Source organism: Chiloscyllium punctatum, chromosome 29, assembly GCF_047496795.1.
Source record: "Chiloscyllium punctatum isolate Juve2018m chromosome 29, sChiPun1.3, whole genome shotgun sequence".
NCBI lineage: Eukaryota > Metazoa > Chordata > Chondrichthyes > Orectolobiformes > Hemiscylliidae > Chiloscyllium > Chiloscyllium punctatum.
In genome coordinates this window covers 70,743,465-70,768,820 of record NC_092767.1, presented here as the reverse complement: position 1 = coordinate 70,768,820, position 25,356 = coordinate 70,743,465, and the positions used below count along the sequence as shown (strand labels likewise).

Below are 25,356 nucleotides of genomic sequence, written 5' to 3'. Positions count from 1 at the left end.
TCCTGACCCAGCTCTTTTAGCTGTTGGAAAGGCTTTGGGGAGTCAGGAAGTGAGTTACTTGCTGCAACGTCTCTGACCTGCTCTTGTATTTATACGGTTGGTCCAGTTAAGTTCCTCATCAATGATGACTTTTAGGATGTTAATAGTTACAAATATTATTTGCCACTTATCAGCCTAAACTTGGATATTGTCCAGCATAGATAATGCTGGAGAAACTCAGCAGTTCTGGCAACATTTGTGGAGAGAGAAACAGAGTTAACATTTTGAGTCACACTGGACTTAAAACTCAGTTTCTCTCTCCACAGATTCTGCCTGACTTGCTGAATTTCTCCAACTCTTTTTATATTTGGCACATTGATGTCCCGTTTAGTAACAGATCTGAACACATTTTCTCCCCCCAGAATCTGCCAGGCTGAAGTTTGCAAATCCCACCCTGGTTAGGACGGTTTCTTGGAGTTCGGGAAGTTGGAGGTGGGTGCTGAGGATCTGGAACTCACTGATACTGGTGAAAATGGTCTTGAAGTGCAGTGATCCATGAGACTGCGCACCCTAAGCTTGTAAATGGGTAAGGCTGACTGGCTAGTACAGAGAGGAGGAGCTAACTGGCCTCAGTCTGTGCTGTCATTCATTTTGGGAAATGCAAATCCCTGAAGCCAGGCTGTGACCTCAGCTCATTTGCTGAATTTAAGGATCAGTTAGCCTTTATGCTCAATAATTGTGTCAGGGGTTTGTATTGAGACCTCCAGGGGTGGGGGTGAGCTGCACAGGGGACCAGCTTTTCCTAAAAGATGTTACCGTTGAAAACCAGCCAATGGTGAGACCCAGAAACTGGTCCTCTTTCTGTGCCAGGGTACGCCAAAATCCCCCTCCCCCTGATGGAATTCCAGCCACTTCCAGTGAAATCACCACAGGAGGCCATTTGGCCCATCGAGCCTGAGCCAGTTTTGGACATCCCTTTCAAGGATCTACTCAATTCCCTATCAATACAGCTCAGGATGGGAATGACAGTGAAGAACATAGGCTCTATGGATTGTGAAAGGGTTTTGTGCAGTAGCTGCAGACAGACACGAGAGGCTTTGTGACTGGGGTGGCCTGGTTAAAACAGATTCCTCGGATAATGAGATAAGGTGGGAGCTCCCAGTGACACCCAGCCACCCAATTGCTACCCATTTCCTCCAGTCAGGCCACACCCACCCTGGCACAGAAAGAGGACCAGTTTCTGGGTCTCACCATTGGCTGGTTTTCGACGATAACATCGTCCACCTCATGGCTGTAGCATTCAGTCAGAAGTTCAAAAGAGACATTGTTGGAATTCCCCTCACCTTGCCTCTCCCTTCCTTCCTGTCTCAGTCCCTCTCTTCCCCTCCATTCCCTCACCTCCTCCTCACTGCACTCCCTTCCTCCATTCCCTCCCTTTCCTTGCCCCTCCTCTCTTTTACTGCCCCATCTGCATCCTTTTCCCTCCCCATTCACACCCTTTCCTGTCCCCTCCCTCTCCTATTCTTCCCCAATTTCCCTCATTCGCCTCCTCTGGGTTCTAGTTCCCTTCCTGTCCCCTCCCTCACCCACCTTCCTTCCTGTTCCTCCACCCACTTCTATTGTACCTCACCCTCCCTTGAGACCCTCTTCTCCTTCATCCCCTCACCCATCTCTTCTCCCTCTCTCACCCCTCCACCCAGTTCCCATCATCCACCCTTGGACCCCTTCCTCCCTCCGTGATCACATCCTAGTCCCCATCCCTTCCCTGTCCCTCAGTCCCCTCCCTCTTTCCCCCTTCCTGCTCCCCTCAGTGGCCTTCCTACTTCTCCTTCCTCCCACCCATACTCTCCTGCAGTGTTAATGTTAGTTTTACCCTTGAAGCGTTTTCATGAATGCAGGACGATAAATGCAAGATCTTAGTCATGTGGGGCAATGGACCAAAGAGTAGCAGAAGGAGTTTAAATTAGATAAATTTGAGGTGCTGCGTTTTGGAAAGGCAAATCAGGGCAGATCTTATACACCTAATGGTAAGGTCCTGGGGAGTGTTGATGACCTTGGAGTGCAGGTTCATAGTTCCTTAAGGTGAAATCACAGGTAGACAGGGTAGTGGAGAAGGCATTTGGCACATTTGCTTTCATTGGTCAGTACACTGAGTACAGGAGTTGGGAGGTCATGTTACAGTTGTACAAGACATTAGTTAGGTTTTTGCATTCAATTCTGGTCACGCTGTTGTAGGAAGGATATAGAAAGGGTACACAAAAGATTTATAGGGATGTTGCCGGGGTTGGAGAGTTTGAACTATAGGGAGAGGCTGAATAGGCTGGGACTTTCTTCGTTGGAGTGTCAGAGGCTAAGGGGTGACTCTATAGAGGTTTATAAAATTATTATGGGTGTGGATAGGGTGGATAGCCAAGGTCTTTTTCCAAGGATGGGGGGGGGGGGGGGAAAAGAGTCCAAAACTAGACGGAATAGGTTTAACGTGAGAGGGGAAAGATTTAAAAGGGACCTAAGGGGTAACTTAGGATTGGTGTGTGTATGGAATGAGCTGCCACAGGAAGTGGTAGAGGCTGGCACAGTTTAAAAGATATTTGGATATGTACATGAATAGGAAAAAATGTAGAGGGATATGGACCAAGTCCAGGCAAATTGTCTTGGTTCAGATTGGGATACCTGGTCAGTATGGATGACTTAGGCCGAAGGATATTTCTGTGCTGTATGACTCTAGAAGCCTCGACAGATTGTGTCTTTTCTCAAAAATACTCAAACCAATCTCTTCAACCATACTTTTGACCATCTGCCCTTCTGTGGTTCAGTGTCATTATTTTGATGATAACATTCCAGTAAAATGTCTTGAGGCTAACGGTGATATACAAACACAACTTGTGATCTGTACTTCCCTTTCTCGGGTATACAAGTACATTCCAGCAGAGGGCAGCAGACAACAATGTACAGCAGTATATGACTTTAATTCCACATTTCTCTGTGTAATGTAAGAACCTCTAGGAATATAGACTCCAATGGAGCTGGTTAAAAGGGAATTGGAAAGCCAACAGATTCGCTTGATTGAAAAGCAATTAACTGTTGCTGATTATGGGACTGGATAGTAATGAACTGCAGGAAGAATAGGCTGCGATAAGATGAATAAAGATTTGTATTCATTGCCGTATCTCAGCTGCCAGGACGTAGCTGCTCACTGGTTCATTGATAATATTGTCTCAGTGGAATTCTGAACAGGAGATAAGGCTTGTGCTCACTCATTGGTATCTTCTGTAATCTGAAATGCTCTTGGTATCGGAGTACACAACAGGTCATCGTTGCAAACGCTCAACACCGCGCGCTCAGAGATTAAAAATCAGGCCAATCCTCACTTCTCAGCCATGACTTGACCTCCTGTGCCCATAAAATGGACGGCATATTGGGATCAAATAGATATTCATGCATTTCCCATTTAGAGCACCGTTTGGACTTCTGTGGAAGAATTCATAAATCCCTACAGTGTGGAAACAGGCCATTCGGCCCATCGAGTCCACACCGACCCTCTGAAGAGCATTCCACCCAATCCCTGTAACCCTGCATTTCCCACCTAGCCAACACGTCCCTGGACACAATGGGGAAATTTAGAATCACCAACCCATCCTGACCTGCACATCTTTGGAAAGTGGGAGGAAACCCACAGACTCAGGGAGAATGTGCAAACCCTACACAGACAGGCGCCCGAGGGTGGTTCCCGAAGAAGGGCTCATGCCCGAAACGTCGATTCGCCTGCTCCTTGGATGCTGCCTGACCTGCTGCGCTTTTCCAGCAACACATTTTCAGCGAGGGTGGAATCAAGCAACAACAAGCCTCTTCAAGCCTACAATGCCATTCAATAAGAACATGGCTGATCTGATTTTAACCTCAGCTCGACAGAAATAGGAACAGAAACAGGCCATTCGGCCCTTCAAGCCTGCTCCACCACGTGATAGGATCACAGCTGATCCAACATTCCTCACATCCACTTTCCTGCTTTTTGCCCCACTGATCTCTCTCAGCCCTAAAAATACACAAGGACTCTGTCCCCCACAGCTCTCTGTGGTAAGGAGTTCCAAAGACTCTCAACCCTCTGAGGGAAGAAATTCCTCCTCATCTCAGTCTGAAATTGGCTCCCTTTTATTCTGTGGTAAGGAGTGGGGTGGCACAGTGGTCAGCACTGCTGTCTCACAACAACAGAGACCCAGGTTCAATTCTAGCCTTGGGCAATTGTCTGTGTAGAGTCTGCCTGTTCCCAGGATGGAAATGTCAAATCCTCAAGGCCATAGGTTTATAGTGGGAGGGGGAACCGTTTATATGGGATGTGTGGGGTCAGTGCCCAGAACATGCTGCCAGGGGAGATGACAGAAGCAAGACAATAGTGACATTTAGACAGAAACAGGGAATAGAAGACCATGATGGGATTAGTCTGGAATGGCTTCGTGTTCAGCACAGATATGGTGGGCCGAAGGGCCTGTTCCTGTGCTCTACTGTTCTGTGTTGACTCTGCTTTCTTTCCACAGATCTGATGAGTTTCTCTAGCAATTTCTATTTTTATTCCATTGTCACATTTGATCCTCACTGATTGTGGTGATGTATTTGGGGAGGGGGGGGGGATGCGGAAGGTGGGGAAAGAACATTAGCTCTGAACGATAATCACGAAGATCCAGGGTAGAGTGTCCACGGAATCATAGGCAGAGGTAAGGTCATCATCAATATCCTTGCCTTAATTGCTCTGACCTTTTGAGTATAGGCGTTGGGACGTCATATTGAGATGTACAAGATGTTGATGAGGGCCCTTCTGGAGTACTGTGTCCAGTTCTGAGCACCCTGCTCTAGGAAAGGGGAGGACTCAGAAGAGATTTACGAGGATGTTACCAGGAATGGCAGGTTTGAGACATAAAAATAGACTGGAAAGGCTGGGCCTTTGACATTCTCAGGTATCAAAGCAAAACATGATGCAGAGTAGGTATCAGGGTGCAGATGACAAGATGCTTAAAGATAGATATAGGCTTTAAGGATGGTCTTAAAAGTTACATAGAGACGTGGAGACAAATCAAAGAGGTTAGCTCCTAGGCAAATGGAGACAGGGTTGCTCATGGTGGGACAATAGAAATTAGAGATGTGTGAGGGGCCAGATCTGAGAGGGTTAAGAACTATGAGTAGGCCATTCAGCCCCTCAAGCCTGCTCCACCCATTTTTTACAATCAGGTCTAATCTCATCTTGGCCTCAACTCCACGCTCCTACCCACTCCCCATCATCCTTTTACCCATTACCCATTACAAAACTCTGTCCAACTCCTCCTCAGATTCATCCAGGTCCCAGCAAACGCTGCTTTCTGGGGGAAGTGAATGCCACACATTTGTGACCCTTTGAGAGAAGTAATTCCTCCTCATCCCTGTTTTAAAAACCAACCTTTATCCCAAAGCAATGACCTCTCAGTGTGGATTGCCCAACACGAGGAAACATCCTCTCTACGTCTATTTTGTCAACTCCCTTTAACATCTTATAGACCGCAATAAGATGTCCTCTCGTTCTCCTCGAACCCGGGCCGAGGGCAGGCCCAGACCCCCGGGGGCCGAGGGCAGGCCTAAACTCCTCAATCTCTCCCCATGGGACAAACTTGTACAGTTTGGAGCTGGTCACAGAAATAAGCAACAGCAGGGAGGCAAGGGGGAGAAAGGAGGTATTAATGGGGGGCCCAAATGCAAATGCCCTTCTTCCTAACATGAGAGGAACTTTAAAGGCCAAAAGATGAAACAGGATCCACTTTGCAAGAGTAAACAGTTCAGTTTTAATCAGATACTGCCCTTCCTCCACTGATGTAATGCAGGGAGGCGAGAAAGTGCTGGGACCAGAGACAAACGCATTTCACAAAATCAAACCGCAAGTCAACTTTCTACAAAAAACAGTCACTCCAGCTAAACGTCCCACACTCCAGCCCCTCATTGAGCGAGGATCGGTGATCCATCCTACAGCTGGGACACTGAACAGTTTAGCTCAGATACCAGGCACAAGTAAAGAGTGTGGCGCTGGAAAAGCACAGCCGGTCAGGCAGTATCCGAGGAGCAGGAGAGTCGACGTTTCGAGCAGGAGCCCGTCATCAGGAATGTGGGCAGGTAAAGCCACTGCCTGTTCTCCAGGGAGAGAGAGTGGAGCAGACTCCTTCCTCCTGTCACCTGGATGCTGGTGTGTTATCGCCCTACAGTGAGTCCCAAACCATGGGGACATGGTTGAAAAATTAGGGGTCACTCATTTAAGCTGCAGAGAGAGAGAGAAATCGTTTCTGACAGTGCATGGAATATTCTTCACCGGGGAGCACTGGAGGCCTGGCGTATTGAACGTATTCAAGGCTGAGTTAGATGGACTTTGATCGATCAGGGAGTCAACGGTTACAGGGGACAGAGAGGGCAGTGGCTTTGAGACTACAATCAGATCAGGTCACAGTCCTATCAAGCAGGCACAAGGGGGCCAAATGGCCTTCTCCTCATTCCTGTGTATCCACTGCTGCCCTACTGTCATTCATCCTTCCACTCCAGTCTAGGTATGGGTGGGTGGGGGGGGGGGGGGGGGGGGGAGGGGTAGGGAAGAGGAAGGGTTGGGGGTGGAAGTGAAAATGATGCATTTCCTCTGAAATTGGAGCACAAGACCAGACCCACAACCCACTGGTGAAACGTGACCCCTCCCCCCTCCATTCCCCAGAATCTCACGAACCCGACTGGACCCACTGCGGTCAATGGAGAGTCACCAATACTTTCATCACATGACATCCCCTCCCAGTGCCCAACTGGTCACCCACCCACCCCCCCCCAGTCCATCGGCAGTGTCCCACCTTCTCAGCCCGACTGCAGACTCCCTGCACACACACACACGCGGGAAGATTCCTGTCCAACAATCAAACTTCCCTTACACGGCCAGCTCCGCGATCTTTCCAAACATAATCAGAAGATGATTAGATACATTTTCTTTCTTAGACAGAGACAGATTCCTCCCCCCCACCCTCACGGTGTGAGGGGGTGACAGTGTTTTGGGAGCATCACTGACTGTCTCCGGAATCTCCAGGACAATCCTGGAGAAGTTGGCAGTCCCAGGCCGGAGGGTGCCAGCCATTACAGGCTCACAGTGACCTTCCGCAAAAACAAATCACATCCACTTTATGAAGAGAGAAGGAATTACTTATTCAGGAACCAAAAACTAAACCAGGAACGTCCAGAGAAAGGTCCTCAGAACCTCTGTGCTGAGGAGGGGGTCACCAGATCCAAAACGCTAACTCTGATTTCTCTCCACAGATGCTGCCGGACCTGTTGAGCTTTTCCAGTAATTTCGGTTCTTGTTTCTGATTTACAGCATCCAATGGTTCTTTCCGTGTTCGTTTATTGAGTCTGCTACTCACCTTAAAGGCAAAGGCTCAGAGCTTAAAAGGTCCATTAACTGGAGTGGTCCTTTTTGATGCTGGACAAAACGCCCCAGAGAGGAGTCTGAAACAGGATGACCTGTGCGCGGTTTTAATAACGAGGAGACGCAGCGTGTTTGAGGGCTCGCTTTCCACAGTCCTGACCCCCAACTGGAATGGGGCAGCCGGGATAGTGGGGGAGCGGGGTGAGAACAAGGAAAGGAGCCTCCCAAGGGTTTCCTCAGCACCATCCCAGGGGCCCGGTACATCGATAAGATCTTCAGGAAGCAGATGGTCCATTCATTTATCTAGAGTTTGGGGGAGTGGGGAAGGAGAGTTGGGAAGTGGTCTCTGAATAACAAAGGCCAGGGCAGGGTCGAGGAATCAGACACTTTGCCCTTTAACTCCCATCCCCCTCCCCACCCAACAAACCATATCTGGGATAGAAGGTTCAACTTTAAAACAAGGCAATGAGAGCATGTTACTTGCAAAGGGAAGTTTATCCGTATCAAGACTGTGTGTCTCTGAATAACAAACAGTTTTCTTTGCCAGCATGGGGTAAGATACAGAGTAAAACTCCCTCTACACTGTCCCCATCAAACACTCCCAGGACAGGGACAGCACAGGATTAGATACAGAGTAAAGTCTGTCTCTCTTCTTTTGAACTGAAAGTAAAGCTTTCTGACCCCAAACACACAATGATTGCTCAGGGGCAGAGTAACAAATCCAACAAACGATGTTTCTTTGTACACTGTCAATGTGCAAGTGCCCATAATGCACAGTGGAGGGTTAAATGCTGCTCCGGTGACCCTTCGCCTGTCGTTTCTTGTCAGTTTGAAGAACTCGGTGGTCCTTAGTGAACTGAACCGCTGCTTCAAGGTGCCCCAGGACGGTGTATGGAGGTGGGGTCAGCTTGTTGGACAGAGAGCCCTTGAGGTGGACGGAGGAGGAGGAGGAGGAGGGTCGATGACTCAACACCAGCTCAGCGCATGCAATCCATCTGCTCGTTGGACGGGGTGGGGGTGGTTCCTGTCCGACTGGACCCTACGTTGTACTGGTCTGGGTGAACTGCAAAGCCTTCTGAGCAGAAGCTGTGAAGAGAGGAGACGTTTAACAGGATCAGAGATTTGGGACAATGCCAGAAGAGGCCACTCAGCCCATCGCCATCAGACTGACTCTCTCCTGCCAAGTATCCCGCTTAGTCCCAGCCTCTGCCTTCTCCCTGGTTAGAGACAGGAAATAAAGCCTGCAAATACTAGAATCCAAAGGCAGGAGGCTGGAAGAACACAGCAGGCCAGGCAGGTAGACAGGTTGACATTACGGGTGTAACCCATCCTCAGGACAGGACTTACTACATTCTTCCAGCCTCCTGCCTGTCCATTCCACCTTCTCCCGGCACAGGCTTCCCGTTCAGAACGAACCCCTGACAATAAATTCCAGATCCCAACCACTCACTGTGTGGGCTCTCTCATCGTGTTCAGTGCTTCTCGCGCGACCAAGTTCCGATCTGCGCCCTCTGGTATTCAACTCTTTCACGACGAGGGAACCTTTCCTTCTCTCTTCACTGTGCCCAGACACCCCCACCCCGTGATTTTGTCCACCCCTGCCCTATCTCCTCTCGACAGCCTTTCCTCTGAGGAACATAGTCCCTCAATCACCACTGTTCCATCAGAGTAAACGAGGAGGAACTACACCCTCCAGCAGAAAACAGATTTAAAATAATTCACAAACAAATCAGAGGAGGAGATTTTATTTAAAGGGAAACCAAGTTGTCACAATCTGCCGCTCACTGCCTGATAGATGGTCAGAAATCACACAACACCAGGTTATAGTCTGACAGGTTTATTTGAAATCACAAGTTTTCGGAGCACTGCCCCTTCGTTACCTGAAGCTTGTTATTTCAAACAAACCTGTTGGATTATAATCTGGTGTTGTGTGACCTTTGATGATGTCCACCCCAGTCCAACACTGGCACCTCCAATCATAAAAGACTGTGGTAACTTAAGGGAATTATATAAAAATTGCAGGGTAAAGCTTGCACAGTGTGCGCAGGACGGAGCGGGACTAAGTTCAGACCGCTTGTGAGGAGCTACCACGGGAAAGAAGGGGCTGAATGGCCTCCCCTTCACGCAATAAGTTTCTGCATCACTGGTGATGTAACAAGCAGAAGCCCACAGATCTTTCACAACTGCACTGTCCCCAGTCTGAGTGGGGATAGAATCCCAGATGGAGGATGGGTGAAGGGGCTTCAGGATGTTCTTTGGAGGGCTGGTGCAGACTTGATGGGCCAAGTGGCCTCTTTCTGCAGTGTAGGGATTCTAATTCGATGGATTCTCTCGCTAACCAACTCTTCCTCTGCTAGAGGGAGCTTCTCCTTGCTTGCTCTTTCGATACCTTGCATGGTTTCGGTCACAGCTCCCAAACCTCCCATCCACACTTCCTGCCTGGCCCACACTCTTAGCTCAGGGCTGTAGAGCTCAGAATCCTAAACCTTTGAGGCACTCAAGCCTCGACAAACTATTCAAAAGGCTGACAGGGAGTGTATGAGAAGTCCATACCTTTCCTAAATCGCTCTTTGGCTGCGATGCGTTCCTTTCCATCAAAATACCAGACAGTAATGGCGTACCTGAGGGGGAGAGAGAGGGGGGGGAAAAGACGTGGTCAGGACAGCCATCTATCTATCGCATCACCCTCTTGTCCAGTTTGGTTAACCCTGTTCTCCTCAGCCGTGCCAAGGGAAAATGCTGGATGTAAAAACAACGTGGCTGTTGACATAGATTTTTCTAAGTAACAACGCCCCACAGTGTCCTGGTCAATGTGGGCTGGAGGGAAAGGAGTAGGTTAGCTCATTGTTTACACAGCTGGCACACTAGACACCGACAGCATGGGTCCAACAGCCAAGTGGTATTATCACGGCACTATTAATCCTGAAACCCGGATAACGTTCTGGGGACTGGGTTCGAATCCTGCCTTGGCTGATGTTCTATGACTCTAATGCACTTTGTATGGTATGATCTGTCCATACAACACGCAAAACACAACCTGTCATTATACCTCGGTATATGACAGAATAATAATTGAAATCAAATAAACAAATGCCCCTCTCTGGGTTCCAGATTTCCCAGTGAAGGGTAACCTCTCCGTCTCTATGTCCCTCGGGAATCTTACACATTTCAATAAACCCATCGCTTCATTCTTCTCAACTTCCAGGGGAAAGAGTTCAGAGTTTACTCTGTCCCTCACCAGTTGGTGAAGCCCATCACCTGTCTCCTGTTTGGTGACATGGACCAACTCAGGAAATGAGGCAGAGTTCCACTGACAGTGTAGGGAGGAGGGCTGGAATAGAGCAGCGTGGGGTGGGGGTAAAAGGGAAAGCCTGATAAAGGGGAGCCAGGTTCCAGACTGAGAAACAATACAATCACACACTGCAGTCAGATTCAAATCCCTTCAGCAGGAGATGACTGTGTCCATCCCCCCCAGGACCCCAGTGGGAAGTGCCTGGAGAATATATTTAGCTGGAAGCTGGGATTGGAGGTCTCTGCTCACATCCCCAGCCACAGGAAAAACCAGTCCCTGCCTTGGGCGAACCTCTTTAAAGGGTCACACACTGGGAGGTTACCGACGCAGGGATTGAGGGATTCTTCAGAGATGGACACAAATGCAAATAGGACAAGGCCACTGTCGGTGTAGGGAAAGGATCCAGAGGCAGTAGGAACCTTCCCATTCGGTGTAGTCAGTGCTCTGGTTGTGAGGAAGAAAAAGCACAGCTCATTCCAAAGCAACATCCTTGTATCGCAACAAGCTAACAATGGACTGCTTCATTTTGATGAGTTCTACAACTTAGTTACATAATATCCCTCAACATTATGAATTCCCCACCAGTACTGTACCCCAGTGTTATACAGAGACAGACCTGTCCCCACCCAGTACTGTACCCGTGTTGTACAGTGACAGACCTGTCCCCACCAGTACTGTACCCCAGTGTTATACACTGAGAGACCTGTCCCCACTAGTATTTTACCCGTGTTATACAGAGACAGCACTGTACCCCAGTGTTATACAGACAGACCTGTCCCCACCAGCACTGTACCCCAGTGTTATACAGACAGACCTGTCCCCACCAGCACTGTACCAGTGTTGTACAGTGACAGACCTATCCCCACTAGTCCCATACCATAGTGTTATACAGTGACATACCTGTCTCCACCAGTACTGTAGCCCAGTGTTATACAGTAACAGACCTGTCCCCACCAGTACTGTACCCCAGTGTTATACAGAGAGAGACCTGTTCCCACCAGTACTGTACCCCAGTGTTATACACTGACAGATCTGTCTTTGTTAATATATATTGGCCTCTTCACCCAAACCCACTTGCCGCTGCCTCCTACTGGCACTGTCCAAAATTACTTTCTTGCTCCTCATTACCTGGTAGCAAAGGCAGGTTTTACTTCATGTGGGTTCCTACGGTCAGACCAGAAAATTAATAACCTGTCAAATAAAGGCTCAATGTTCGCAACCTCCGAGCGGTTTTCCGGAAATATCTGTAGCAAGCCACCATGGACCTAGGGAAAGAAAGCGGGACAAGCATAAATAAGGGAATTCTGGCAGCTCACTATGGGATACGTCACCAGACGTGGCACACAGCATCACTTCCTGTCAGAGAGACACAGTAAGCCATGTGCTGCCCTCACACATCCCCCGCTGTGATGGGGGACAGCCCACAGTGCATCAACGGAAACAGCACACTCACTTCCAAATCACAAGGTGCCAGGTTCAATTCCCTCAGCAGACACTCAATCAGAACCACCACAGTCCTTCTGGTTACACCCAGATTACTGTGATGGAGGGAGTTCAACATCAACCCTGCTCCCTCTACTCTTAAAATAAAAGTAAAGCTCTCTCTGCACTGACCCCATCAAACAATGCTAAGGACAGGTACAACATTGGGACAGGGACAGCATGGGGTTAGATACAGAGTAAAGCTCCCTCTACACTGTCCCCATCAAACACTCCCAGGACAGGGGTAGACACAGAGTTTCCCGCACACTCCTTTGATGTTGGCTCCCTGCCACCTGGGAACAGAGGTTAAAGGTTTTGTATTTTTATTTCCCCTTTCACAACATCCCAGTTAAGTGTCCCTGAAGTGGAGTCACTGTTGCAATATGGAAAACACAGCAATCAATTTGTTTGATTGGCACCCCATCCATTACCATCAATATCCACTCCTTCCCCCACCGACGCTCAGTAGCAGCAGTGTGTACCATGAACAGGATACACAGCAGAAATTCACCAAAGATCCTCAGACAGCACCTTCCAAACATATGACCACAACCATCTAGAAGGACAAGGGCAGCAGATACATGGGAACACCACCCCCCGCAAGTTCCTCTCCATTCACCATCCTGACTTGGAAATATATCGCCGTTCCTTCAGTGCCACTGGGTCAGAATCCTAGAATTCCCTCCCTTAGGGCATTGTGGGTCAACCCACAGCACATGGACTGCAGCGGTTCAAGACGACAGCTCACCCCCACCTTCTCAAGGGGGCAATTAGGGACGGGCAATATGTGCTGGCCCATCCAGTGGCACCCACATCCCATAAACAAATAAGAAGGATAGAACAGGCAGGATGAAAGCAGCAAGACTTACGTTGATATCCCAGTCCCTATTCAGATAATAAATACACGTGACACATCGCCCATCACCGTTTGGGTTGTCAATGTGTCGGACGTACCCAGTTCCGTGCCCGGGGTAGCAAGCCACCATCGCCTACAGAGAGAGAGAAAACAACCAGGTTAATAGAGATAACAATGGGTCTGCAGTGAAGCAACAACCGAGGGACTCTCCTGCAGCATCCTTCACTCAGGCAGGGAGCCTCACACAACAATTCTCTCATTCGGTTTATCTTCCCGTGTTCAGCTGAGCCAGGGCCACTCAAAACATAACCACATGCAGAACTCTGCGAGTCACCCTTACACTGAACAAACCCTGTCTCTGTACAGTTACACAGCGAGTGACCCTTACCCTGCTGAATAAACACTGACTCGGTACAGTTACACAGTGAGTGACCCTTACCCTGCTGAATAAACCCTGTCTCTGTACAGTTACACAGCGAGTGACCCTTACCCTGCTGAACAGACACCAACTGTATAATTTATACAGAAAAACACTCAGATCTTGACAATCCTGACTTTCTTGTTAATCCTGTTTGAGTCATTGGACAACCCCCTTTTGGTCTCTCCTTTAAACTTACAATATTGTTTTTATTTTTTGTAAAATTATTCTGGAGCTTATATCTGCAGTAGATGATTAGGAAGTTCCCTGAATGCGTCAATTGCTCTACATCAGCTTGGCTCAGAGGGTAATGTATTCTCCTTTGAATCAGAGATCGAGGATTTCAAAACCGCTACAAAGGGATCAATGTTTTACTCTGGAAGATAGTGACATCAGCGTTTTACTTCAGTCAGCCACACACTCCATATAACCCACACCTAAAATAAATAAAAAACCACAGCAGCTTTATCAAACACAACGTGACAGCAAACCACAGAAGGAGACATTAGGGGCTGCCGACCTACAGAGGCCGGTACCAAAGGAGTGACTTGATAGGAGAGCTAGTGGCAGACAGGAAGCCCAGAGTTTGGTGTCTCGGCAACCGAAGGGACGGCTGCCAATAGCGGAATGAGCAAAAACTGGGGACCCATGAGAGGCCAGAATTCTCGAGAGTGCGAGATCTCAGAGGGTTGGAGGAGATCACAGAGAAAGAGACAAGATGGGGGCATCTGAAAAGGAAGGTTTGACTGGGAGCTACTGTAGTTCAGTGAACTTTACAAATTAAAGTCCAAAAGTGTCCTATTAAGGATTAGCAACCAGCTGAATAACTTACATCACTGGCCATTAAAAACCATATGGTCCCCAAATCACACCAGATACTGACTGACATCCCGGTACCAACTGTCCATCGACCAATGAACTAGTTTCTTTTTAATCAGTTTACACCCAGATCCATTTGGCCACAATCCAATGGTGTTCTTCCTTCCTTTATTAATTCAGGATGTTGTCAGGAGTTGGAGGATTTGAGCTGTAGGGAGAGGCTGAACAGGCTGGGGCTGTTTTCCTTGGAGTGTCGGAGGCTGAGGGATGACCTTATAGAGGTTTATCTAATCATGAGGGGCATGAATAGGATAAATAGGCAAAGTCTTCCCCTGGGGTGGGGGAGTCCAGAACTAGAGGGCATAGATTTAGGGGGAAGAGGGGAAAGATATATATAAAAAAAAAAGAGACCTATGGGGCAACTTTTTCACACAGAGGGTGGTACGTCTATGGAATGAGCTGCCAGAGGAAGTGGTGGAGGCTGGTACAATTGCAACATTTAAGAGGCATTTGGATGGGTATATGAATAGGAATGGTTTGGAGGGATATGGGCCAGGTGCTGTCAGGTGGGATTAGATTGGGTTGGGATATCTGGTCAGCATGGACGGGTTGGACCGAAGGGTCTTTTTCCACTGTGTACATCTCTATGACTCTATGAGGATATTGCTGGCCAATCCAGCATTTATTGCCCATCCCTAATTGCCCAGAGGGCAGTTAAGAGTCAACCATGTTGCTTTGGGTATAGAGTCATATGTAGGCCGGACTGGGTAAGGATGGCAGATTCTTTCCCTAAAGGACAATAGTGAATCAGATGGGTTTTCCCTAACAGTCGATCATCAGACTCTTAATCCCATCTACCATAGTGGGATTTGAAGCCAGGTCTCTAGAACATTACCTAGGTCTCTGGATTAACAGTCCAGTGATCATACCACTAAGCCATTGATTAGATTCCCTACACTATAGAAACAGGCCATTTAGCCCAACAAGTCCACACCGACCCTCTGAAGAGTAACCCACTCAGACCCATTCCCAAACCCTATATTTACCCCTGACTAATGCACCTCTTTGCCTTTCCCCTTTGTATCTTCTATCTTTGAGCAAGGGTCATTTGGCCCCCAGTTCAACAGCATAGAATTTCCAACGTGTCACCCAGAGAATGGCGTAGTCCGTGACCCACTGTCACAACAGTCAATACCAAAAAGGGACAAAAATGCTGCAACAGATGTGTTCACCTGTTCTCTCTCACACACAGCACATAGTTACCATGGTAACTGGCAGTCTTTCCCCAGCGCCACTCCTCCCAAACTGCACCGGGGTAAAGATTTATACAAGAAAAATAAAAATGTGAAAAGATGAAGCAGTAAGGTCCATAGTTTGGGGAAAAAGATGGGGATGCAGACGGGATTGGGTTAAGGCCTGCAGCAGATCAGAGTGATGGTGCGGCCTACGATTTCCTTACTGTTATTTCAGCCTTCCTGCAATTAGCTTGAGCCTTGCTGCCTCACAGACCTGTCGCAAAAGGGGCAGTGAGTAAAGCAGCGGTTTGTTTCTGCAACACATCTCAAAGTCTCTCCAGCAGCCCACTGTTAATTTCCACACCGGACCCATTTGTATGTAGGCTGACTGGGGCCAGCCATTTTGTGAACAGCAGGATTCCACAGACAATTCTGTATGAGATATCACTGCTTAGACGTCTTTTGACAGCACAGGTCAGGGGCTGGAATGTTGGCTTGGACATGGGAATTCTCCTTCAAAACAGCTTGGGATTTTGTTCCTTAGTCCAGAGGGAAAAGATGGGATTTTAGTTGGTGTCTCACTAGAGGACAGCCACACAAAGTACTGCAGAATTGGGCCATTCGGCCCAACTAGTCGAAGCTGGTGTTAGCACTCCACAGGAGCTTCCTCCCACCTCTCATTTTGTGTCGTGAGGGCAGGAGGGACAGAAATTACTGACCAAATAAACTACCCACATTGTGGTTAGTTTACCCAGAGGCTGCTTTCTCATTGCAAGAACAGTTTTGTCACAAAGACCAGTAAGACACAGTCTTCTCTTTGTGAATTCATTTTGAATACAGAGTCACACTGCATGGAAACAGACCCTTCGGCCCAACCAGTCCATGCCGACCATAATCCAAAACTAAACTAGTCCCACCTCCCTGCTCCAGGCCCATATCACCGCCAAATCTTTCCATCCTCTCATCCAAAAAGAATTTGGATTGATACCCAAATGGCAAGTTTACTCTCAGGCCTCAGGGACCCGGGTTCGATTCCAGCCTTGGGCGACTGTCTGTGTGTGGAGTTTGCATATTCTCCCCTGTGTCCATGTGGGTTTCCTCCGAGTGCTCCGGTTTCCTTCCACAGTCCAAAAATTTGGAGGTGAGGGTGGAAGGCCATGCTAAATTGCTCCACAGTGTCCGCGGATGTGCAGGCTCGATGGGCTAACCATGGGGAAACGTGGCCATGGGGTTACAGGGATGGAGTAGAGAATGGGTCTGGGTGGGATGCTCTTTGGAGGCTCGGTAAGGGCATGATGAAACAAATGACCTCCTTCCACTCTATAGGGGTTCTATGAATCAGCTGATAAAGATAGCGCAGGAGGAGGCCATTGGGTCTGTCCTGTCACTTTCTCTGTGGTTCTAAAATACATTCAGACGTGAACATGCACTCAAACACATCTAGCCTATATGCATCCCTCAAGTAAATCCTTTCGCCAAAGGTTTGGGACACAGAAAAGCAGATTATTGGGTCATTATCCCATTGTTGGTTTTGGGACCCTGCTGTGCACAAAATGGCTGCCACACTGCCTGCGCTGCACAATGTCAGTGCTCAGCACTGGAAGTTTCCGATTGGCTGCAGAGCAGCTTGGAATGTCGTGGAGGCCAGCACAGAACCAGGAGTTTGTTACCTTGGTGAATACGTCAAATTAAATCAAAGCCAGAAGAACTGCAGATGCTGAAAATCAGAAACAAAAACAGAAATTGCTGGAAAAGCTCAGCAGGTCTGCCAGCATCTGTGGAGAGAAATCAAAGTTAATGTTTCGGGTCCAGTGACCCTCCCACTGTACATCATGTTTTCCATTGCCTGGGAGTCAGCACCATTAGGATGGGAGACGTAAACACAACGCAAACTCACACCCCTCAACCCCCCCCCCCCCCCAAAGAAACAAATAGTGCGGCATTCAGTTCTGGTTGGCCTGTTATAGGAAGGATATTATTATTATACAGGAGAGGGTTCAGAAGGGATTTACCAGTACGTTGCCAGGTAACCAGACCATTTGAGTTGTTTGGATAGGCTAGGGCTAATTTTCCCTGGAAAGTCAGAGGCTGAGGGGTGACCTTATAGAGGTTTATAAAATCATGAGGGACATGGATGGGGTGAATAGCCAAGGTCTTTTCCCTGGGGTGGGGGAATTTCAAGATTAGTGGACATATTCTTAAGATAAGAGGAGAAAGATTTCAAAAAGACATGAGGGGGCAATTTGTTTTTTTTTAAAACACAGAGTGGTTTGTGTGTGAAATATATTTCCAAAGGAAGTGAACAAGTTTTACTGGCACATGCACTCAAGTGAGTACAATGAAAAGTTCAAAGTCACCACATTACAGCACCACCTAGGTACTGATACTCAAGATCAACAAAATAAGTTACAAAAGTAAAGAAGCAAATAGCCCAAATTTAAAGGTTATAGGAATAAATTAGGAAAATAAAATAATAAACATGGTGGATGCAGGTAACGTTACAACATTTAAAAGACATAAGTACATGGAGAGGAAAGGTTTGGAGGGATATGGGCCAGGAGCAGGCAGCCGGGATGCGTTTAGTTTCGGATTATGGTCGGCATGGACTGGTTAGGCCGAAGGGTCTGTTTCCATGCAGTGAGACTCTGTATCCAAAATGAATTCACAAAGAGAACCCTATGTCTCACTGGTCTTTGTGACAAACTTGTTCTTACGATGACAGAGCGGCCTCTGGTAAGACTTTTTACGCAATCCAAATATTACAAGATCCGAAAGGCTGTACAGAAATAAACAAACAAACCGCTGGCTTCCCACAGGCTGCACAACAACGGGGACGGAAAAAAAAACCCCACAAACACTTCACACCTTCCGGGAGTGTTACTGACCCGACCAAACACACAGCCACCACACAATAGGCAAAATATATAAATTCATCACACCAGGAACTGGGTGGTGCAGGGATATGAACACTGACCTTTTACCTGCGGGAGCCGCGTTCAAATCTGAATTCAAAAAGCAGAAACATGCTGGAAAATGCTCAGCAGGTCAGGAAGCATCTGGAGAGATGAAAGGTTATTGCCTTGACACAGTAACTCGCGTCTTCCTGACTGGGATCTCTTTATCCTCACCGTTGAGTCTTATGTAACTACAGCCTCAGAAACTTCAAACGAGAAGCCAGAATCGCAACATGGCAGTCATGCTGTCTGACAGAACCAATTAGGCAGGAAGTCAGACATTTGCTCCTCTACAGCAGTGGGAGAGAACTGTGGAGTGGGAATATCACTGGACTCAGAAACCACAGGCTCAAGCTTATGTTTGGGAGCTGGGGGGCGGCTTCTTATTAATTAACCTGAATTCAAATTCCATCAGCATTTGCATTACAGTATCACAAGTGTTATACAGTGACAGACCTGTCCCCACCAGTCCAGTACCCCACTGAGGTGGCAAGGTGGTTCAGTGGTTAGCATCTATTGCCTCACAGCACCAGGGACCCGGGTTTGATTCCAGCCTCGGGCGACTGCGTGGAGTTTGCACATTCTCCCCTGTGTCTGTGTGGGTTCCCTCCAGGTGCTCCGGTTTCCTCCCACAGTCCAAAGATGTGCAGGTTAGGGTGGATTGATCATGCTTAATTGTCCCGTAGTATCCAGGGATGTACAGGCTAGATGGGTTAGCCATGGGAAATGCAGGGTTACAGGGATAGGGAAAGGCAGGTGGAATGCTGTTCGGAGGGTCAGTGTGGGCTCGATGGGCCGAGTGGCCTGATTCTACACTGTAGTAGTTCTCCGATTCTGTGAAGGATCTGATCAGATTACGACAGGGTGGTGATGAGGGCATCAATAGAAAAATAACGTCCTCCGAAAGGGCGTTTTAATGTTGGCAGGCGACCACTCAATGACCTCTGCTGATGCAATCACCTCAAGGACAAATCAAATCAAGGCCTTCGAGCTTATGATGGCGCTGGGCGGATTGTGAATACCGCCATTTTGAAGAAGAGAATGGCACTGCCCCGCACATTGTTGCCCACCTCAATACAACAACCAAAAATAATTAACTGGTCATTACCACAGCACTGTTTGTGGGATCTTGCTGTGTAACAAGGAAAACCGACAGACGTGTTTCTGAGATGACAACAATGGCCACGCCTGGAAAAAGTAGCTCATTGTGACGTCCGGTCACCATGAAAGGAGCTAAATAAATGCATCTCTCGTTACCAAGTTCAAAATGGCCTACATTGCTACAACAGAGAGCAAAATGAGCAAAGAGGTGCAGTGTCTAATTCCTAATCTCAAAAAGGAACTTAGTCTGAAGCCGGTAATCCTTCCTGTTTGAGGAGTCACTGTGCTAGAATCGCAGCAGGAGATGGGTAAGAAAACATTCTCTCTCTCGCCCCCACCATCTGTCTCAGAGCACACCGACTATCACTCATGGCACTAAAGAGGGCAGTATGAAGTGAACATGGTGGATCCAGTACAGTTGGAAGATGTCACGTCAATCTAATGTCCCATCTGCCCTCTTACAGGGCATTAACAGGTGGCATGGGCTCAATTTCAAAGAGGAGGTGATTTTCCCAGGTGCAAGGGTGTGGTGCTGGAAAAGCACAGCAGGTCAGGCAGCATCTGAGGAGCAGGAGAATCGACGTTTCGGACATAAGCCCTTCATCAGGTCCTAACTCCCAGTCCTGCCATGTGTTTACTACTCTCCCAGACGTCCCCCTCACCGAGGATGAACACTTAGTCTTTTAACATCGTTCCTGATGAAGGGCGCCCGCCCGAAATGTCAATTTTCCTGCTCCTCGGATGCTGCCTGACCTGCTGTGCTTTTCCAGCACCACTCTCATCTGGACTCTGATCTCCAGCATCTGCAGTCCTCACTTTCTCCTAGTTTTCCCAGGTGATTCCAGGGTCAGCAATTCTAATCAGTAACCTGTCTCCCAACCACATCATGAAATACAAAATGACCTGGTCACGAGCACACTGCAGATCAAAAGAGCTGGCTGCCATATTGCCTACACACCAACAACAACTGTGCTTCAAAGCTGGCTCCAAAAGAGATTCAGAATGGCTGGGGGTTGAGATGCTACACAAATGCATATTTTTTCCTTTCTTTTTCAGTTGATAATCAATTGCAATATCTTACCATCCTTCAAGCCTCCACCCAGCGTGCTTTCCTTTTTTTTGGGGGGGGGGGGGGGGTGGTGAGCTATTTTACCATGAGAGGGAATGTTCCCCTTAAACATGAAGGACAATGAGGAGTTTCTTTACCCCCATCACACACATCTGGGAGAGCTTCCCACTGTGACTCTTTTTTTGTTTTTTGACCACAACCAGTAAAACACTGCAGCCAATTGAGTATTTACAGCAAAGTCCATTGAGGCCAATTCAAACCCCACATTCCAAATGATTTGCAGGTTGGGTGAATTGGCCATGCTAAATTAACCCATAGTGTTAGGTGCATTAGTCAGGGATAAATGTAGGGAAATGCGTCTAGGTGGGTTACGGACTTGTTGGGCCGAAGAGCCTGTTTCCGTGTGCGAGAGAGAGAGAGATGGTGTGTGTATAGTATCAGGAGGACAAGGAAGGGACTAAATCAGAGGGGAAAATAAAGCACTGTATCCCCCACTGTGCATCGAGAGTGAGAGTTTTATTAGCAACTCCCAGTCAATCAAGAATAAATCCCACCCCTGCCCTCTACTGAGAGATAGGGATAGAGATGTACAGCACGGAAATTGACGCTTCGGTCCAACTCATCCATGCCGACCAGATATCCTAACCTAATCCAGTCCCATTTGTCTCTAAACCCTTCCTAATCATATACCCATCCAGATGCCTTTTAAATGCTGCAATTGTACCAGCCTCCACCATTTCCTTTGGCAGCTTATTCCATACACGTACCACCGTCTGTGTGAAAATGTTGTCCCTTAAGACCTCTTAAATCTTTCCCCCCTCACCCTAAACCTATGCCCTCTGGTTCTGGACTCCCCCACCCCAGGGAAAAGACTTTGTCCGTTTATCCTATCCATGCCCCTCATGGTTTTATAAACCTCTATAAAAGTCACCCCTCAGCCTCCGATGCTCCAGAGAAGACAGCCCCAGTCTATTCAGCCTCTCCCTACAGCTCAAACCTTCCAACCCTGGCCACCCTTGCAAATCTTTCCTGAACACTTTCAAGTTGAACAACATCGTTCCTAAAGGAAATTAACCTGAGGATAAGGCTATTTCTATCAATTATGGGCTAAAGGCAGCTTAATCGGATTAACACAGCACCTCGTAATAAAGTGGTGATGAGATATTTGAATCTTTCCCATCATAATGGCAAAAGCTTCAGGCCATACATAAATGTACAGGTGCACAGGGCCTTCTTGTGGCACAGTGGTAGTGACCCTACCCCTGGTCAGAAAGACCTGGGTTCAAGTCCCACCTGCTCCTGAGATGTACAATAACATCCCTGAACAGGGTGAATAGAAAAATCAGTAAGTGCACAAATCAGGAGCAGGGCCCTGTACCTCTTCCTATTAACTAGGCCTCAACCCCACTTTCCCACCCACTCCCCATTTCCCCATCCAATCCCCTGGAGTATCCAGAAATTTAATCACCTCAGTCATAAATGTTTACATAATCACTGAACAAGCAAACTTCTCCTGGATCCAAAATGGCTGACTCCTTGTCCCGAGGCTGTCAGCTGGTCTAGTCTCCCACGCTTACTTTGTTTGAAGGGGTGGGGGTTAAAACAGACTGGCAGCATTTAGCCTATCAAAATCTGTCAGTGTTTTACACACGTTGCAAAAAAATGCCATGGGTTGGGGGGGCAGGGCACGAACCGTTCTGAAGAACCAGTTTGCCACAAGCTCCTGACCCGCCCTCTCCCTGTAGCTCTGTCATTCTTTTACTTTCAGATCATTTGAAAGTTACTGTCTACAACTGTAACTTCAGTGAGTGTGGGCCCTGACACAGATGTACATACAGGTCGCTCTGCTATAACGTACATTTTGTCAACGCGAATTCTTTGTAACACCATTGACAAATAGGGGACGCTGTTTCTAAAGCGCGTACTTTTAAAACGCGTGTTGGCTATAGCGCGCTTGCATCGCCAAAACTTTAAATGTGATTGAGAGAGTCATAGAGAAGTACAGCACGGAAACAGACCCTTCGGTCCAACTCGTCCATGCCCACCACATATCCTAACCTAATCTAGTCCCATTTGTTAGCATTTGGTTCATATCCCTCCAAACCCTTCCTATTCATATACCCATCCAGTTGCCTTTTAAATGTTGTAATTATATCAGCCACTACCACTTCCTCAGGCAGCTCAGTCCATACATGCATCACTGCCTGTCCGAAAAATGTTGCCCCTTAGGTCCCTTTTAAATCTTTCCCCTCTCACCTTAAACCCATGCCCTCTAGTTCTGGACTCCCCTACCCCAGGGAAAAGACCTTGTCTATTTACCCTATTCATGTCCTTCATGATTTTATAAACCTCTATTAAGGTCACCCGTCAGCCTCAGTGATTTGTATAGCGTGATTTTTGCATAGTGCAGGGTCATATGAGAACGCAACCACCATCTAATAGCAGAACTACCTATATGTAAATATACACACACGGACGAGAGGGACTGCTGAGAATCAATGTTATGGCTCAAATCATCTTCCTTCCCACTTGCTTACAATGTAACGCTAACTTAATAACGGAGTGTGAATTACTGACAGGTAAAACACAATGCAATTGGAGCTTGCAAACAATGGCTCCCTTACCTTAGTCCTCCCATTGATCATGTATGCCCCCAGCCTGCCAGTGCTATAGATGATCAGCTCATCGATCCTGGCCATCAAGAGGCCAATGTTGGCACAGGATTGTTCCTTGCCATCCACCCAGGCAATCTTGTCTCCTCGGATGCTCCTGGTGGGCACACTGAGCGGGCTGACCACCTTCCCGTCCATCAGGATCCCATTCCGGTGTAGGCTCAGCACTTCCATCAGGACCTTATTCCCCAGTCCCTCCCCGAGAAAATTGTCCTTGACACAGATGCCATAGCAATTCATGCAGGGCACAATGTAGTTGTTGACCAAGTCCTGCATCTGCAGTCTCAGGTGCGTGTCCTGCGTCGCCCTGCCCATCGCATTAGCATCCTGGCACCCCAAGGGCGCCACGTTTTCATCCTCCTCTTTCTTCCACTTGGCATCCTTGCCAGGGCCAGGATCCTCGCTGTGGCCGTTCACCAGGGTCAGGCCGCTGGGACTGTCCAGGTTTTCCAGTCTTTTCCTCTTGGGGCACAGCTGGGCATCGCTCCCATCCGCTTGAAGTCCCCCGCCACTCCCTCCCTGCCACAGGCAAGAGGCTGGCATCAGACACGGGCTCTCCAAGGCTCTCCTTCTGCAGTTGCTGCTCGCCACCTCCTGGCCGGCAGAAAGGGTACTGAGGACAGGATCGATGGTCAGCAGCAGGTCCCGAGAATGGCGGGGCGGTTGGTGGTGCAGCTTCCGTGCACTCTCGCCATGCACAGTGCCCACAGACCCCATAACCGTTCGAGAGCTAGTGGGGGCTGAAACTAGTTGGGAGTCCCCAGATGCTGTAGACATTCGGGTGCCAGTAGATACTGTAACCATTTGGGTGCCAGTGGGAATAGGGGCTACTCTGGTGCCCGCAGATACTGTAACCATATGGGTGCTGGTGGATACTGTATCCATTTGGGTGCCAGTGGGTACTGTAACCATGTGGGTGCCAGGGGATACTGTAACCATGTGGGTGCCAGGGGATACTGTATCCATTTGGGTGCCAGGGGATACTGTAACCATGTGGGTGCCAGGGGATACTGTATCCATTTGGGTGCCAGTGGGTACTGTATCCATTTGGGTGCCAGGGGATACTGTGTCCATTTGGGTGTCAGGGGATACTGTATCCATTTGGGTGCCAGGGGATACTGTATCCATTTGGGTGCCAGGGGATACTGTATCCATTTGGGTGCCAGGGGATACTGTATCCAGCTGAAAGGATACATTGTCTCCGCCCGCTTCCGCTCCCATACCCGTGCCTCTGAGGTGGGTAGCCGGCTGCAGGAGTTGGCAGGGGGGCCTGCCAGCCGCCGCGGGCTGGCTGGGGAAGCCCTGCAGCCCCATGGGCAGAGCGGCCGGGGCTGGCGGCTCGGCGGGGCAGGGGGCAGAGCTCAGAGCCGAGAGCCTCAGGCAGTCGGGCGGGGGCTGGGGCTGGGGCGGAGGCGGCGGCGGCTCTGCCATCTCAGCTCACGTCCCGGGGCCATGGCTTGGCAGAACCCGGCACCGGGCTCACGGGCATCTCATCCTCACCAAGGCCGGACAATGGTATACCCTCCCCTCTGGCTCTGGATCACCGCCGCCGCTTCTCTCTCTCTCTCTCTCTCTCCTCTTTCGCGCTCCCTCTCTCCTCGGAAACAGTCTCCTCGGCGAATTGCAATCGGCCGCCACCTCCCCGGCACTGCATTTAACGACTTGCATGTGTCCGGGTCTGCATTGCCCGCAGGAAGGGTCCCTGCCCGAGCCCCGAACCCCGCCACCTCTTCTCCATCAGCCCTTGTGTCAATTACACGTGCACAGCCTCCCCACGTGACCCAGTAAACAGACATGAAACAGACCTGGGGGTGGGGGCTGGCAGTACCAGCCTACACCCAGTAGGGGGCAGCAGTGAGTGGGGGTGGGTAGCAGGAGTCTTGATTGTTCCTCTAAGGCACAGAGACCCCTTCCCTCCCCCCTCCAACCAAGAGTCTTAAAGCTGTCGCCCCCTTGGAATATACTCATTTGGATCTCATGCCCCCAACCCACACTCCCCTCCCTTCCCAAGCCGTGCCAAGGCGTCTATTGCACCCTCCCTCACACGTCACCTCCCCCTCCCCCCCCGTCC

The 25,356-nt window shown here is 48.8% G+C and overlaps 1 protein-coding gene across 1 annotated transcript; it reads right to left on the bottom strand.

Moving 5' to 3' along the window:
* Window positions 1–7,863: 7,863 nt before the first annotated feature.
* Window positions 7,864–25,063, bottom strand: LOC140454543 (prolyl hydroxylase EGLN2-like). Its single transcript, XM_072549361.1, has 5 exons — window positions 23,238–25,063; window positions 13,031–13,150; window positions 11,808–11,944; window positions 9,941–10,008; window positions 7,864–8,473 (listed from the first exon to the last, which is right to left on the bottom strand). The coding sequence occupies exons 1-5, from the start codon at window positions 24,714–24,716 to the stop codon at window positions 8,427–8,429; spliced, it is 1,851 nt and encodes a 616-aa protein (XP_072405462.1). The 5' UTR covers window positions 24,717–25,063; the 3' UTR covers window positions 7,864–8,426.
* Window positions 25,064–25,356: the final 293 nt, after the last annotated feature.

Excerpts from the sequence above, each read along its gene's own strand:
- LOC140454543 (XM_072549361.1), bottom strand. The coding sequence starts at position 24,716 with ATGGCAGAGCCGCCGCCGCCTCCGCCCCAGCCCCAGCCCCCGCCCGAC. Across the intron at positions 13,151-23,237 it reads TGATCAATGGGAGGACTAAG|GCGATGGTGGCTTGCTACCC; the intron begins GTAAGGGAGCCA and ends CTCTCTCTGTAG. Across the intron at positions 10,009-11,807 it reads AAACCTGCCTTTGCTACCAG|GTACGCCATTACTGTCTGGT; the intron begins GTAATGAGGAGC and ends TCTCCCCCTCAG.